This window comes from Eulemur rufifrons, chromosome 7 (assembly GCF_041146395.1).
Source record: "Eulemur rufifrons isolate Redbay chromosome 7, OSU_ERuf_1, whole genome shotgun sequence".
In the NCBI taxonomy this organism is placed as follows: domain Eukaryota; kingdom Metazoa; phylum Chordata; class Mammalia; order Primates; family Lemuridae; genus Eulemur; species Eulemur rufifrons.
Genome location: NC_090989.1, coordinates 284,767,168 through 284,783,574, shown reverse-complemented (window position 1 = coordinate 284,783,574; position 16,407 = coordinate 284,767,168). Strand labels below are relative to the sequence as shown.

Below are 16,407 nucleotides of genomic sequence, written 5' to 3'. Positions count from 1 at the left end.
GCTTTCAGCGGGGAGACAGGGTCACCTGAGGACACAATGGTCCCTCCTCCCAGTCTGGCTACCAGCTGCACTGGGGGTAACAGATGCTGGGAGGGTCCCCTGGCCCCTCTCCCATCCTCACGCTGCTGGGCCCTGTCCGCCCAGGCCCACTGCAGCCCCCATGGGCCCCTCCCTGTTCTCTGCCTGGCGGGAGTCCTGTCCTACCTGGCCACACCTCCCCAGTTTAACACCCTGCCATGCAATTCCTTGCAGAAAGATTCTTTTCAGCAGATGGTGCTGGAACAATTGGATATCCAAGTGCAAAAAATCCCAACAAACAAACACACAAAACCAAAAACTGGAACACTGCCCTGATCCACACCTTGCACGATATGCAAAATTAACTCGAAACCGGCTTATTGATCTAAATGTAAAACCTAATACTGCAGGACTTCTAGAAGAACGTGTAGAAGAAAATCTTTTTGACCTTGGGTTACGCAAAGATTTCTTAGATATGACACATACTAAAAGCGCAATCCATAACAGAAAAAAATTGTTAAATTGGGCCTCATTAAAATCGAGAACTTTTGTTCTTTGAAAGACAGTGTTAAAAGAACAGACAAGGCACACGCTGGGAGAAAAATCTTTGCATGTATGCTAATCGACTGAAACCCAGAAATATAAAGAAGTCTCAACGCGTCAGGAGAGGGAAACACAATTTGCTTTGAATGGCTGAGCCACTTGGATAGACGACCCCCGCCATTCCTCAGGGAGCGGCTGCGGAGTTAACGGTCCCCCTCCGTCCGACAGCGCAGCCCCTCCTCCCCCACCCCCACCCCCAGGTATTTGCCGGAGCGAAACGGAAGCCCTTGTCCACCCGACACCTGTGCGCGCCAAAGCGGACGGAGGCGACTCGCGTGTCCCCCAGAGCCAGCCGCCAAACCGGTCGCCTCGGCAGTAGTAGGGGCCGGACGTCAGGAGCAGGATGCGGGGCGCACGGGCCGACGGCACGGTCGGGGCCGGACGCCGGGGACGGCTCTCCCAGAAGGCCGGGAGCGTTCGCGGGGCGTCGCTCTGCGCCCCGAAGGTGGCGGGGGCTGCGCGCCCGTGCGCACCGGAAAGCCTCGCAGGAACGCGAGTGAAGACGCGCCCTTGGCCGCGCGGGAGGCGCCCCCGCAGCAGCCGGGGAGCCAGCACACGCCCCCCAGCCCGCCGCCCTGGCAGGGACCGCCCCGCCGCGCCCCCGCCGCGCGCCCCCGCGCCCGCTCCAGGAGGGCGGGGCCTCGGCGCCCTCCCCACCCGAGCGGCGGCGGCGCGCCTCCAGCCCCGCCCCGCGCGCCCCCCGCCTCCCCACGCGCGCCCCCGCCCCCGGCGCCGTGGTCGGCCGTCAGAAAGGCGCGCGCCCTCGCCTTTAACGCGGGCCCGGGGGCGCGCGGCCCGCATGGCGAGGCGGCGGCGGCCGTTGCGGGCCGGGCCGGGCCGGGGCTGAGGCCGAGCGAGGCGCGGGGCCCGCGCAGCCCCGGCCGGCGCCCACCATGCGGCGGCTGCGGCGCCTGGCGCACCTGGTGCTCTTCTGCCCCTTCTCCACGGGCCTGCAGGTAAGCGCGGCGCCTGGCGCGGGGCCGGGGCCGCCCGCCGCGCAGACCCGGCCGCCTCTGGGCGCAGGAGGGCGACGTCCAGTCCCGGGGGTGGGGCCGAGCGCGGAGGGTGGGCCCCGATCCAAGATCCAAGGGATTAACGAGTGTGGGTGAGGAGGGGGTGGCCCCCGGGCGGCTGAGGGGGCCGGGGACTTGGAGAGGATCGGGGACGGGCGAAGGGGTGGGGAGAAGGTGGGCGGAGGGTCCTGGCACCGCGGATGCTGCGGGCTGGCAGCCCCCGCCCCCCCAGGCCAGATCCTGCTCCCCGGTAACCACAGGCCACACCAAAGTCCTTTCTTCTTCTCTCCTCTTAGAAAATAAGGTTTGTTTTTCTGCTGTAGAATACTTGGGGCACATAGAAACGTCTTAGGAGACACTGACCTCCCCCTGGGTCATCGTATCAGCCAGCCAGAGAGCAGGGACTGTGCCCTGACCAGGGTGACCTTGGACCAGTCACCGCCTGCAGGGGAGGCCCAGGCTGCCTTGGGCTCCAGCTGCTCGAAACCCTTTCACCTGCTTTGGGGAGGTCCAGCCAGGCAATATCAGTCTAGGACCCCCCCACCACGTCCTCCCAGGCGCTCCAGGATCCCAGCCCCATGCAGGAGGGAGCCAGGCTGGTTGGAGCATCCGGGATCAGCGTGGGAGGATGCCTGCCGGGGTCCTGCCCTTGCTGAGTGCTCAGCTGGTGCAACCCTGAAACTCACAGGTTGCAGTGCGACCCTCTGAGCCCCCCGCCAGGTGTGATGGACCCAGCCCAGCCCTGGGCAAAGTGGGAGCTGAAGGGTTGGAGGACCACTCCCCACGCCAGATGGCGGGGTGAGCATCTGCCCCCAGCCCTGAGGAAGGGCCTTGACCCAGAGACCCAGAGCAGTGCGCCAGGCCCTCTGAGCTCTGCCCAGGAACAGTGGGGGCGGGGTTTGGGCCCGTTCCCCTGGGGCTGGCTCAGGGGGAGAGCTGTGGTCTGAGCCCAGCCCGCCCCAGGCAGTGTGGCCATTTGCCCTGAGCCTCAGACTCCCCGCCTGTGAAACACCCTCTGGGTTGGTGGCAAGGGGCATTTGGCTGTGGGCTGTTGTGCTGTTACCAACCCCTGAGCAACTCCCCCCACCCTTCAAGTGGCTCCACTGGGGAGCTGGCCCCCTCCTGCCCCTGCAAAGCCCCAGCCCAGGCCTGGGGGGGCATCCTCCAGACTTGCCAGTCTGCCCCCCACAAGCTCCCCGGAGCCTGAATGGGCCGGAGCGTACCCTGGAGGCCCCAGGGGAGTCAGGCACGGCTGCAGGGGGCTGCCAGAGAGGGAGCCCTGGTGGGTCCGGCTGGGGAGTGGGCAGTGCCTGGGCTGGGCCCCTAGCTCTGGATCACTTAGTCCAACCCAGGCAGCCCCTGGGTCCAGCGACGGCCGCAGCCTGCCCACCTCTTGGCTGTGTCCCCTAGACCCCCAGCCTGTGCTGGACCTCCCTGCTCCGCCTGCCATGGGCGTGCTCCCCTGGGCCACAAGTTCTCCGACCTCATCCCAACAGCACCCCCTCCAGCACCGCCCCCCACTGTTTCTCTGCTTTCCTGTTTTTCGTTTTGCACAAATCTGACGGAAACAGATGCAGTGCCAGGGACAAGTGGGCCCGAGGGGGCGGGGGCCCAACCTGGGCCGTGGCTGTCTCCAGCAGAGCTGTGTCCCTCCCCCAGCTCTCTGGAGTCCTCCCGCCCAGCCCCTCCTGGGGTGGCTGCCCAGGGAGCTGGTGCCAGGGAAGCAGGAGTGGGCTGGGGGAGGGGTTCCACCCCAGCTGCCCAGGCTGGGCCTTGTCCTTGGTGGGGAGCGGTGGCCCCATTTCTCGGAGGAGGCGGCTCCTGGCCCAGCTCCCCAGAACTGAGCAGGGCTGGGGCCCATGGCTCCTGACTGTGGCTCTGCCCTGGGGCTGTGGGGTGTGCGGCCAGAAGGTCCTGGGAGGGGGACATGGCTTGGCCCAGTGGTCAGCCTCTCTCTGGTGGCAGGTGGACAGGAGGCCACGGGGGTGCTTGGTGCCGGCATCAGGGCCTCCTCTGGGGGGAGACTGGCCTCCAAGTCTGTGCCCTCCTGTGCTCCGCTGTGGGTCAAGGATGTCTGAGCCCCGTGCATGAGACAAGCCGCCTGGGGGACAGCACCCCATCAGGGCTACAGTTCGCCAGGGCAGGGGGTTGGGGAGGGAGGCCATTCCCAGCTGTCCCTTGCTGTCACCCTTGGAACCCTGGCTGGGAGGGCTGGATGGGAGACAGTGCCCCCAGCACCTGAGCCAGGCTGCTGGGACCTTCACACCTGTGACTCCACTTGCCAGCAGGGGAAACCGAGGCAGAGGGCTGAGGCAGAGTGACCCAGAGCCCTCTGGAAGCACAGTTCCAAGGCCCACCCCAGACATCTGGGTTGGTGCCTCTGGCAGTGGGGCAGGACTGCTTATATTTTTTTAATTGTGCTGAAATACACATAACATTTACCATTTTAACTATTTTTACGTGCATAGTCCAGTGTCATTAAGGACATGCCCCTTGCTGTGCCGCCGTCACCACCGTCCACCCAGAGAACGTTTCCATCCTCCCAGCCTGCGGCTCTGTCCCCGTGAAACACCGACTCCCGCTCCCCCGCCCCCGCCAGCCCCCCCTTTCTTCCTGTCTCTATGGGCTTGACGACTGTGGGGACCTCAGAAAGGTGGCGTCAGACACGATACGTCCTCCTGTGACTGCCCATGTCACTGAGCGCGATGCGCTGCAGGTTCACCCCCCTCATAGCGTGTGTCGAAATTTTCTTCCCGTTGAGGCCGGACACCCCCACGGGTGCTGGGGCTGCTTCCACGCTCGGCCGTTGTGAACTCGGGTCCGCACGACAGCGGGAAGGGCAGTGTCGCCCGGGGGCTTGGGGCGAGTGGACCTCCCCAACCGCCAGGTGCTGCTCACGGGAGCTGGTGCCAAAGTGAAACGTTAGGAAAGTCAGCGAGACAGGAGAGTTTCTATGAAGTATCTTTATTCAGCAAAATAAAGCACTGGCCACCCTCTGCCTCCTCATTTTGAAATGTATTTTTACCTGCCTGAAACGTAAGTCTGGGAGGCGCCACCCCTGACTGTAGGCCGCACGCTGGGGAGGGAGCTGGGAGGGGGCGCTGAGCCCGGGGTGGACGTGGCCCTGGAAGCCAGAAGGGGTGCTGGTGGCCAAGGGGTCCCGAGGCTCCTTATCTGTAAAATGGGGGTCAGGGCACCCCCAAATGCAGGGCACTGACAGCACTTCCTCACATGGCTCTCTCCCCGAGCAGGGGCGGCTCCCGGGCCTCAGGGTCAAGTCCGTCTTCCTGGTCTGGCTGGGCGTCTTTGCGGGCAGCTGGATGGTGTACCTGCACTACTCGTCCTACTCAGAGCTGTGTCGCGGCCGCGTCTGCCAGGTGGTCATTGTAAGTGTCGCCCCGGGCGTGCGGGTGCCATGCTGGGCCCCGCCCTGGAGGCAGCCTCTTTAGGCCCCGGCTGTGAGGCCACGTGGGTTTCAAGGTGGCAGCGCAGCCCTGGCCGGGTGCGGAGGATGGGGGTCAGGGGCAAGTGGGGAGACGGCAGGCGGGGCTGCTGTGGGTGCCCAGGAGCGTGTGGGCGACTTGGCAGATTCCAGAGATGTTTGGAAGGGAGGACGTTTTAGCAGGGGACCAGGACGTGTGGCTGTCCTCACTGCCGCAGACTGGAGGACCCCTGTGTACGTGCCTGGGTGGCCTTGAGGGCTCCTTCTGGGGCCACGGCAGCAGGTGCAGGGCATGGCCTTCCAGAGCCTGCACCCCGGGGAGATGGGGCTAAAGTCCCCCTAGCGGGAGAGGGTGTGTGTGTGAGCCTGTGAGCTCCTCTCCATGCCCTGTGACTGGCTGGGGGAGAGGGTGTGACAGCCCCGTTCTCCTGGCAAACCGCAGTCCCAAGAGCTGGGTGGACCTCCGTGGCCATCTTGACCCCACCCTACCTGGCCTGCCGGCAGCCAGAGCCCTTGAGAGGCTGATGACCGGGTCTCGATTCGATTCCTCCCCTCCAGCCGGGACCGGGCTCTGCCCTGGGGCAGCAGGTGCTCCTGGGGCATCGAGGGGCACCTGTCCCGGGGGGCTGTGTGGCTGCTGAAGCTGCGGGAGGGCTCAGGCGGGCCTGTCCTGGCCACCCCTCCTGGCTCCCGAGGCCCTGGGCCCTGCAGAGCCCTGTCTGACAGGGGTGGCCGTGGGGGAGGAGGGCATGGGGATCCGGCCAGGCAGTGCCCATGTGACAGAATTTGTGCGGGGCCAGTTGGTCCTGGGGGACGGTTACTGGACGTGGGGGCTCCCTGCATCGGCGCGTTGGCTGCTGGCTAAGGACCTCCCAGGCCAGCCAGCGCCCCGCTGGGGGGCCCTCAAGTCCCGCGTTCCAGATGCACTCGTCCATCCCAGAAGTGCTCAGCAGTGGCCTCCAGACACCAGGCCCGAGCTGGGGGACACAGCCCCGCCCCACAGTCCAGGGGCCTCTGAGCAGGGCGGGCGCAGGGTGGGCTGGGCCCAGGGCCGAGGGTGAGGGCTGCAGGGCGCACGCTGAGTGGGCTCCCCACGGGCAGGACGGCAGCGGAGGGGCCAGGCCTCGGGACCGAGGCGGCGGGGGTTGGGCACTGGCCAGCGGGTGCAGAGAGCAGGTGGTTAGGGCACCGGCAGGCGTGTCTGAACACCTACTGGGTGCCAGACCCAGCAGGCCGCTGCGGGAGCAGAAGGACATGCCCCCCAAACAGGAGGAGGCTGCAGCGTCCTGGGCTGGCTTCCCAGAGGTCACTGCCAAGCCTGGCTCTCCTGAAGCCTTTCCCCAGGGGCCGTGGGGGTGTCCCCTCCTTTCGAGGAAGCCCCTCCCACCACCTGCCTGCCTCACTCGGGCATTAGCTAGCTCGGGTTCCCAGGCCTGTCCACGTTCACACGGGGGCGGGTACAGTGCCAGGGTCCCGGCTCAGGCACTAGCAGGGCTGGGAGGTGAAGAGACTTGCCGAGGACCCGGTGGGCAGCCGCAGCACCTGAGGAAGTCCCCGCAGCCCTGGTGATGTGCAGGGAAGGTGCCCGGGAAGGCGGGTGTGGGCCCTCGAGCCCTGGCTCCCGGCTGGCCGTGGGCCATGTGGCCGGCACCCGCCTGCCCCCGGGTGCGGAGCAGCCTCCTGCCCCCAGGCCCCGCCACTCTGGGGGTTCTTGGTGTAGAGCAGAAGTCCCCTAATAAGTGTTGATGGGGGTCTGAGCAGAACCCTGCCCCCGAGAGCCTGCCTACAGGTGTGGGGTTTTCTCAGTGTCCCTTGTGTTTCTGGAAGAGCTGTGGTTTTCACGCCGCCACTGGACAGGCACTGCCTTCGTGGTTCGCGTGGCTGAGTCCATGGCATCTGGCTGGCTCAGTCTCATTTTTCTCCCCAGCCCCTGCCCTCCCCCCACCTTGGATGGTGGAATGTTCCACACACCCCTCCCCGTCTCCTTCCTCCAAGCCTGGCCGACAGCGCCCCCCGGCTCCGTGGAAACCGGTGTACATCCAGGAGTTCCCCCCACATGCCCCCGAGAGGAAGGGCCGCACTCCATGGGCGCCCCGTCACCTCCCCGGGAGGAGGTGACTCAGCCGCAGGGCCCCATCTGATTCAATTACTGCCCATGGCGTCTCCCTGCACATCTGGCCAATGAGGGCCCTGGGGCCGGCCTGGCAGGGAGGACGGGGCTGGGAGTAATTGTCGGCCCCACGGTGCTGTTTTCTGAGCTGATGGTGACAAACAGCACTGGCAATAGCAGTCACTGCGCTCTGAGCCTGGCACCATGCCACACTGACGCCCCGAGGTGTGGGAGTGCTCTCCCACGTCACTGGCGAGGAGCTTGAGGCCGGGGGCAGCCGGGGGCTCCGTCGCCACCTCACAGCATCCCCCTCCCCGCGGGGCGCCCTGTCCTGACTGCACTGGGGCTGGGACAGCACCGGGGGCCTGCGCGGCTGCGTCAGGGCACAGGGAAGGAGGGACCGAGCCCGTGGGAAGCGGGTGTGGAAACCGCGCAGTCCTGCTGCTGGGAGAAGCGCCGGCCCCACTGACGGGCAGTGACTCGGGCTGGACGTGGTGCCATAGCTGTGCCTTTCACAGGACCCTCTCTCACCTGGCAGACAGCCTGATGCGCAGCGCCACGCGGGACCAGGGCCCCTCACGCGGGAAACCTGCTCACACTGGCGACGCTCGTGTGAGCCTCGCTCTGGCGCGGGGGCCGGCCTGTGTCCTTCCTTGCGTCCCAGGCGCCCATTCAGTGTACCCCCAGGACCCTGGGCAGGGAGGGCGCCACCCGGAAGGAACGGGAAGTCGGGGCAGGGGCGGGGTGACGTGCAGTGTGTACAGGGGAATGGGGCGTGGGCCTCCAAACTCTTATCTCGGGCCACCGGCTTGGGCTTGACCATTAGGATGTGGTGGGGGTGGGGGTTGCCCCGCAGCAGACAGGCCAGACAGGCCGACCCCGCAGCCGCCAACGGTATGTGCCAGGGCCCGGCGCTGCCCGTGGGGGCGCTGGCAGCTCTCAGGCTGCAGTGAGCCGGCCACCCTGCCAGCTGCAGAGCTGGCCCCCACGTGGCTCAGGGCCTGTCCTGGGCCCGAGGCTGCGGGGTTACCAGCTCCAGCAGTTTGAAGCCTGGGAAAAGTGCTGCGGCCGCAGCATTGGGCACGCTGGGTCCTGGGACAGACTGGCAGATGTGATGGGACCCTGAGTGTCCACCCTCCCATCCCGATGGCCACCTTGCTTTGCCCCTTGGTCCCCTCCTTCCCAGGAATCGTGGGTGTGGGGAGGGGCGCGGTGGGGGCAGGGGGCTTGGCCACCCAGCCGCTGCCCCAGACACACCCTGGCGCTGTCTCCTCAGTGTGACCAGTACCGCAAGGGCATCATCTCGGGCTCCCTCTGCCAGGACCTGTGCGAGCTGCACAAGGTGGAGTGGAGGACCTGCCTGTCATCGTCCCCGGGCCAGCAGGTATGCCCGCGGGCAGAGGGTGGGCCTGGGGCTGCCGCTGCCTGTGCAGTGGGAGGGGCACATCTGCACAGAGGACCCCTGTGGCCCCATCCAGGTGTACAGCGGGCTCTGGAGGGACAAGGATGTGACCATCAAGTGTGGCATTGAGGAGGCCCTCGAGTCTAAGGCCCGGCCGGATGTGGCCCCCCGACGGGAGCTGGTGCTGTTTGACAAGCCCACCCGGGGCACCTCGATTAAGGAATTCCGGGAGATGACCTTCAGCTTCCTCAAGGTCAGTCGGCTTTCCTGGGGGGTGGACGGCTGTCTGTTGCAGCTGTAGAGCCCGTTCCCAGATGTGTGCGATGGGCAGCCCTGGCACCTGTGTGCCCCCAGTGCAGGCGGACCCCGGGCAGGTGGCAGGCCAGGAAGCAGCCTCTCCAGGGTGGGTGGGGGCCGGACGGGCTGGCAGAGCCAAGGCCCCGAAGCGGGTCCACTGTGGCAGGAGCTGAGGACCAGCCGGGAGGGGGAACGAGGGCTCGGGGATGAAGGCACCTGCCAGCCTCTGCCCTCTGCTGATTCTAACCCCCAGAAGTTCGGAGGCTTCTCTGTGCCCAGGTGCCCACCGCCCAGGCTCCCCACGGGCACCCCAGGCAGCTGGGAATCGGGGAGACCTGACTGGCAGCAGCAGGAGCACAGGCCAGGGAGGGTGAGGGGCCCCCATGTCGCTGGCTGTTCCCTCCGGCTACATGGTTGCAGGCTGGGACCCCCCAACCTGGCAGATGTGCCAGTCTCGCCCATGGCCGCCTTGCCAGGACCAGGTCAGGCGAGGTCGTGCTCCCAGGGCTCCAAGATGACCAGGTCTCCCTTCTTTGGGTCCCAAATGCCAGGCGAACCTGGGAGACCTGCCCTCGCTGCCAGCGCTGGTTGGCCAGGTCCTGCTCATGGCTGACTTCAACAAGGACAGCCGGGTGTCCCTGGCCGAAGCCAAGTCCGTGTGGGCCCTGCTGCAGCGCAACGAGTTCCTGCTGCTGCTGTCCCTGCAGGAGAAGGAGCACGCCTCCAGGCTGCTGGGCTACTGCGGGGACCTCTACCTCACCGAAGGCATCCCCCACGGGCCCTGGCACGTGGCCGCACTACCGCCCCTGCTGCGCCCACTGCTGCCGCCCGCCCTGCACGGCGCCCTCCAGCAGTGGCTGGGGCCCGCGTGGCCCTGGCGGGCCAAGATCGCCATCGGCCTGCTGGAGTTCGTGGAGGAGCTCTTCCACGGCTCCTATGGGACCTTCTACATGTGCGAGACCACGCTGGCCAACGTGGGCTACACGGCCACCTACGACTTCAAGATGGCCGACCTGCAGCAGGTGGCACCGGAGGCTGCCGTGCGCCGCTTCCTTCAGGGCCGCCGCTGCGAGCACAGCGCTGACTGCACCTACGGGCGCGACTGCAGGGCCCCTTGCGACAGGCTCATGAGGCAGTGCAAGGGTGACCTCATCCAGCCCAACCTGGCCAAGGTGTGTGAGCTGCTGCGGGACTACCTGCTGCCCGGCGCCCCCGCCGACCTCCGCGAGGAGCTGGGCTCGCAGCTGCGCACCTGCACCACGCTGAGCGGGCTGGCCAGCCAGGTGGAGGCCCACCACTCGCTGGTGCTCAGCCACCTCAAGACACTGCTCTGGAAGAAGATCTCCAACACAAAGTACTCCTAACACCACAGGCTCCGCCCTCGTCCTCGGTCACCGTGGGGCACCGGCCCCACAGCGGCATCTCCTTCCCTGCCCCAAGTTACATCACAGAACCGTCCCCACAGCATCAGGGCTCCCTGGGTTGCAGCAGCCCAGATGGACCCTCTGAGCTCAAAGAAAGGCTGTATGAGGGGAGGAAGAGCCTGGAGCTGACCCCAAGGGGGACCTGCCAGGCCCAGTTGGGCTGTTACTCTGAAGAACATCATGTAAATAAATAGCTTTTATGTGACTGCCAGTGTCTGGAGTAGAGCACCCGGGCCCCATCCTGGCCGCTGCCCACCCACGCAGCTGGGCGCTCGGTGGGACTTCCCCTCGCCCTGGTCCTCTGCTGTCCCAGAGCCCTTGCCTGGCCTCTCCCCTCACGGGTGTTCCAAGGGGTGGGAGGGTCTAGGAAACTTTGCTATTAAAGTAGCCAACAGCAACCCCAAGCCTGGATTATGGCTTGGCTTATGATAAAGGTCACGAACAGACCAAGATACTCTAGTATCAACACAGATTTACCACAATATTCTAAAAACTGACTTCACAAAAATTAGCCACTGGTTTTGAAACTCCTTATCTAGGCAACAGCCAGGTGATGGTGCATTGCAGCTTTTCCCTGTCCCCTGCGCTGCCGCCCCGCAGCCCCGCCCCCCCACCCCCAGCCAGCACCCGTCACCTGCAGGGAATTCCACCCCCCCCAAAGTTCAAATGAAGACAGTGAATTCAAGACCAATTTATTCTCAAGTTTTGCCAACACAGAAATACTCTCCTTGAAGTGTGTCAAATCTTTCCATTCATTTTAAAGCCTCTTGCTTAAAATTCCAACTGTAACACCCACATCCCTAATGCTAATCCTTTTTTTCTACTCTTGCCCGGGCTGGAGTACAGTGGCATCATAGCTCAGCATAACCTAAAACTCCTGGGTTAAAATGATCCTCCTGCTTCAGCCTCCTGAGTAGCTGGGACTACAGGCATGAGCCACCGTACCTAATTTTTAAATTTTTTGTAGAGACAAGGTCTCACAAAACCTTGTTGCTCAGGCTGGCCTCGAACTGGCCTCAAGTGATCCTTGAGGTGGGGCTTTAAAAAGGGTGATTAAAGTAATACGAAGTCTGTTCTGCATGGGGTGGTCCCGGCAGGTGCCCCGGACACTGCATGCGCCTGGTCTCAGGGCGGCAAAGCCCACAGCTGCACCTCTGTCGCTCCGTCCCTCCTGGACTCCAGATCTGAAAAACGAACAAGATGGTGAAGCAGATCAGGGCTCTTTCTTAACCTGGATTCGCTGAATGACCTCTAGGAAATCCCATCTGTGAATTCACAAAACTGTATTTAAAGTTACATATTTTTTTCCTGATGTGACCCTTATGGCAAGGTTGTCAACACTGGCACTGTTGGCATCAGGGGCCGCGTAATTCTTTGTTGCGTGGTCAGTCTGTGCACTGTAGCAGGGGCCCCCAACCTATGGCCAGTTCTACAGTTACTTCATTATATATTATACTGTAATAATAATGGAAATAAAGTGCACAATAAATGTAATGCACTTGAATCATCCCAAAACCATGTCCCCGCCCCTGCCCAGTCCGTGGAAAAACTGTCTTCCATGAAAACGGTCCCTGGTGCCAGAAAGGTGTAAGGCCCACTGCAGCACCGTCCTTGGCCTCTGCCCACTAGACAGCAGCCCCATTTCCACCCAGCTCACGGAGACGTGAGCTACCTTAGACACCGCCACACACCCGGGAAGCGCACACAAATCACTCTGGTGGAAAACCACTCATCTACAGCCCTTTGGTGGCCCCCAACAATGAATGCTACCGTGACCCTCTGGCGTTCCCGTTCCGTAACTGACCCAGAGACGTCGCCTCCTCGTCCTGCTTGTCTCAGGGCTTCTGACAACACCAGAGTGAGGCAGCTCCTGAACCCCCATCCATGGCCCTTCCTCTGTGCACAGGGCTTGGGGGCCCCCCAAGGAGTGTCAATGGTGGCCAGGACACAGACAGTTTATACCACCCCAGAGGTTCGCAGTCACACTTGCCCAAGTCCTCCCCAGACAGATCTACAGAACCACCCTCTCCAGATGAGAGAATGATTCTGGGCACGCTAGGAATGAGACCCTCTCCTGGTTGATCTCACTGTACCAAGAGCTTGCCACGTGCCAGGGGCTTTATGCACACACAATCTCATTCAATCCTCGTAACTGGCCCCGCTTCACAGATGAAGAAACTGAAAACCAAGTGCAGTGCCTCGCCTGGGTTCCCAGCCATAACTAAAAGCAAGTACAGCACTGTCACCACTGCACATGCCACCACCCCTCATGGAGCAAACCAGGGGAGGTCATGTTCCACAGCAAAAACTAAATGCCACCTCCCTGTGGTTCTAAGAAATGTCAGGCTACAAACCATTCTTAGTGTTCACTGGTTTCGGAACACTGAGCGTAGAAATAGCCACTTTCTCTTTGCCCCGATGTCACAGGCACAGCAGAGCAGCCACACCTGTGGTGCTGGCAGAACCAGTACAGCATCTGCAGGGCAGCCACTCACTTCCAGCCCAAGCCAGGGTGGGCAGGTGCCTCAGAGGCGGAGCCTTCGTCTCTCCTCTTACCTTGATGCCGGCCCGGTCATTCTGGCCAGTGCTCCCACGGTAAGCTGATCTTCACTGGTTGACAGTCACATTCCTCTCTGTATTAAATAACAAAAATGCTTGGCACAGATGCAAGAGCACAGTACAAGCCGGCTACCATCAACTTAACCAAGCGCCAGCAGCCCCTTCCCTGGTGCTTTGTATTTCGAGATGATTCTGAAACGCTACCCCTTTGACAAGCTGTGCAGAATCAATCAACTGTCAAGTATCGTACTTTATTCTTCCTATTACTAGTTTTTAAAACTAATGTATGAAGGTTGCTGCTAACGGCACCGTCTACCTTCCCAGGGTCCCGTTCCAGCCTCCTCTCCTGGAGGACTGAGCGGTGCTGGGTAGAGCAGGACGACCACCGCGCTGGTCAGGAAGCCCTGCTGACTTCTGCACCCACACGGCCTCCCTCTCCCAGAGCTACTATCGAGGGACTAATGGATCGAAGTCCACGAAATGAGAGCAAGGGGAACCGGCACAAGCCCCTGTGCTGGAGCATTGCCAAGTGTCAGACTAATAATCATTCAGCCGTCCACGGGTCAGAACACTGAGCGTAGACATAGCCTCTCTTCTCTCCGCCACCTGGTGACACAAATGCGGCACAGCAGCCACATCTGCAACGCCTCTAGGGGCAGCATGTGTGGAGGTGAAATCGTTCACGCTTTTACTACCCTGGAGAGGGAGCTTCACTACCATGCGGACGCAGGGCCAAGTTGTCCCTACAGTCAGGGAGGATGTCACATGGGAGGGGATGGTTGTCTTGAGAGGTGAACCAGTTCCAGATCCAATGTGTCAACTTACCCAAGACCCCAGCATCCCTCACGGTGTAGCTGCCAGTAAGCGGACTCCCTAAAGAAGAAACCAACATTTCATACAAATCTTGGCAAGATCACAAAGGAGCATTGCACTAGGGCGTATTTTGCTGCATCTGATCTCCCGGGAGACAGACCAAAGAAGGGTCCCAGCCACCAGAAAGTTCCTGCTTACGAGGGCCATTCTAGAAAAATCCACCCCATCTTCCTCTCTCCCCCCTTACTCCCTGCTCAATTTGGCGGGTGTGTGTGGAAATGCAGGCTACAATACAGCGGCACTGTATGAAATCCAACAGGATACTGGCTGTTGGAGCCCTGCGGACATCAAGGAACCAGGCAAAGCCCAACAGAGACAGCCGAGCAGTTCCCCCTTTCCGCCAGGAGACCGTCTCGCTGAGCGGCAGCATTCACACCGTCTGCACTACGCAAATCACCTAACTTTTGGACCGAACCCAGTGAGAAGTGATAATTGATATTTTAAAAAGAAACTCAGAGACACGTGACTTCCTCAAAGGCTCAACTAGTGAGGGAGGCAGCAGGTGTGGAAGGCTCGTGGACAAACTGGGGGAGGACGCTCTTCTGCAATGACCAGATTCCCCCATCGCGCCACCACCTCGCCGGACTTCCCCAGGTTTCCCAAATGAAAGCGGGACAGGACAGTAGCTGAAAGGAGGAGGCAGCTCCCTTCCCACCCTCGGACACAGCCGCTCCGCCTCTGTGTCCCGCTTCCCCGTTCTGCGGCTCAAGGCGGCTCCCAGTCAGCCCCACCGCGAGCCCCGCCGCGAGCGAGCCCGGGCCCGGCGGGGAGGCAGGTGGGCCGCGTCGGCGCAGACACCGACACCCTCCTTCCAGCCCCGCGGGCCACCCTTAGCCAGAGCCGGAGCCGCCCGGGCGAGGCCCTCCCCTCGCGAGCGCGCTCCTACCTGCAGGCCGAGCGCGCCGCCGCCGTCCGAGTCTCTGGGCCGAGCAGCGCCAGGGAGAGCACGGCCACGCCCGCCCCGACAGGCGTGGCGGGAGGACCCAGCCTGGGGGCCCCGAGAGAAGCAGGGGCCCACGGCCATCGCTCCGTGGCCGCCACCGACGTTCGCAGAGGACGCACAAGGACGCGCCGCGCCTTTTATAGCGCGAACGGCGGCTCGCGAGGGCCAATCCGCGCCGCCTCGCGCTGCGCCCCGGTAGCCGAAGCAGCGCCCCCTGGCGGCCTCCCGGAGCCACCCAGGTGACCGCGGCGGGACTGGAGCTACCCCCGCGGGCCGGGCCGGGCCAGGCCGGTCCAGGCTGGCCCCGGGCGAGACCTACCCCCGGGGGCGGCGGCGCCGCGTCTCCACTGTCCGGGGAAATTGCCCGGGTCACGGGGCTGGGATCCGATCCGGGCCAGGACGTCGCCTGGGCGCGGATGGCAGGTGCGGCGGCAGACGCCAAGGGCCCCGGCGGCGCGGGGACAGGACCCAGCCTCGCCGCCTCATTAACCGCAGAGGGGGGAACAGTGACCTCCGACCCCCAGAATTCAGCGCGTACCCGCGTGAAGACGGGCCCGTCGCCCTCTCCGCGTGGTCTCCGGGCCTGCTCAAGCCCGGTGACGCCGGCGGAGGCGGAGCGCACCGAACGGCCACCGGGTCTGGCCGCCCCGGCCAAAAGGGACCCCCGCGCTGACCTTACCCCGAGGCTCCCTCGTTATAACCTCATTTCAGTGCTGAAAGCCCCACCTGGGGTGGAGATCTAACGTGCTAACGAGACACGACACGCAGCGCGCGAGGCAGCAGGTGGTGGAACTTCGCAGGCTCCTGAGAACCTGCCCCTCGACGTGCCTGCCCCGCACCCTCTTCCGCCGGAGCCTCCTGAAATAAAGCTTCCCCCCCCCCCCCCGCCCTGCCCCGCGCCGCCCCCCCCCCCAGGCCACCACCTGGGGGACCTCTACGCACAGGGAGCCCCAGGGCCTCGCCGCCCCCAGCATGGAAATAAAGGCAACCTTGGGTCCCTTGGGGCAGTCCCCGGCACCCGGCTGGCCTTGGGAATTGCCAGGCAACCCGATGAGAACAATGGCCTCTTAACGTGCTCCTGACTTGTCCTTCAGAACCCCCACCGGAAGTGCCATAAGGAGAAACCCAGGGAGGAATTGAATGCTGACCGCCATTCCTTGTTCAAATCCCCTTCCCATCCTGTCACCCCCATCTTTCCACTAATCCGAGAACCCCTGAATCCACCTGTCCCCTCCTCCCCTCCCTCCCCACTTCAGGATATTCCATCTTTTGGGGCCAGACCAATGTGTAACCTCCACGTACTGATTTGCAATTGTGCCAGCCCGAAACGTACCCCTGCCTTTAAAGACCCCGACTTGTGAGCCATCCTGGAGTGGGTCTTGAGTGCTCGCTGCGTGGTCCCTGCAATGAACATGCCTCTTTCTCCTGCACCTCTCAGCCCAGTGTCTGGCTTTACTGTGCTGGGTGAGCGGACGGACCCGGGTTTGGTTCGAGACCATCTGCAACCACAGGCAAAGGCCAGGAAGGCTCTGGTGCCAACCTGGCGTTGGACCTGGCTCTAGCTCTGGCGCTGGCTGTAGAGCTGATGCCAGGGTTGGAGCTGGTGGTAGAGTTGCAGGGGAGCAAAGTTCACCAACAGGACTGTCGAATTTCCCTGTGCCTTTCCAAACGCAGGAAGCATCCCACTGCCTCTGAAAGAAGCCCCAGCCCAAGCCCTGGGGGT

At 63.3% G+C, this 16,407-nt stretch overlaps 1 protein-coding gene, 1 long non-coding RNA gene and 2 other non-coding genes across 5 annotated transcripts; 1 reads left to right on the top strand and 3 right to left on the bottom strand.

The window, feature by feature from the left end:
• Window positions 1-1,420: 1,420 nt before the first annotated feature.
• Window positions 1,421-10,249, top strand: DIPK1B (divergent protein kinase domain 1B). The gene is made up of 5 exons (XM_069474804.1): window positions 1,421-1,577; window positions 4,886-5,020; window positions 8,463-8,570; window positions 8,665-8,841; window positions 9,437-10,249. Exons 1-5 carry the CDS (start codon window positions 1,515-1,517, stop codon window positions 10,247-10,249), a joined length of 1,296 nt encoding a protein of 431 aa, XP_069330905.1. The 5' UTR covers window positions 1,421-1,514.
• A 741-nt stretch (window positions 10,250-10,990) lies between these two features.
• On the bottom strand, window positions 10,991-16,180 carry LOC138387666 (uncharacterized). Of its 2 annotated transcripts, none has more exons than XR_011233944.1 (4): window positions 16,018-16,180; window positions 13,694-13,741; window positions 12,866-12,942; window positions 10,991-11,493 (listed from the first exon to the last, which is right to left on the bottom strand). It is a non-coding gene; the product is annotated as an uncharacterized lncRNA (long non-coding RNA). The 2 variants fall into 2 exon arrangements; XR_011233943.1 differs by lacking the exon at window positions 16,018-16,180 and adding an exon at window positions 14,628-14,961.
• Window positions 12,646-12,783, bottom strand: LOC138388995 (small nucleolar RNA SNORA43). Its single transcript, XR_011234441.1, has one exon. It is a non-coding gene; the product is annotated as a small nucleolar RNA SNORA43 (small nucleolar RNA).
• LOC138389005 (small nucleolar RNA SNORA17) lies at window positions 13,397-13,528 on the bottom strand. Its single transcript, XR_011234451.1, has one exon. It is a non-coding gene; the product is annotated as a small nucleolar RNA SNORA17 (small nucleolar RNA).
• Window positions 16,181-16,407: the final 227 nt, after the last annotated feature.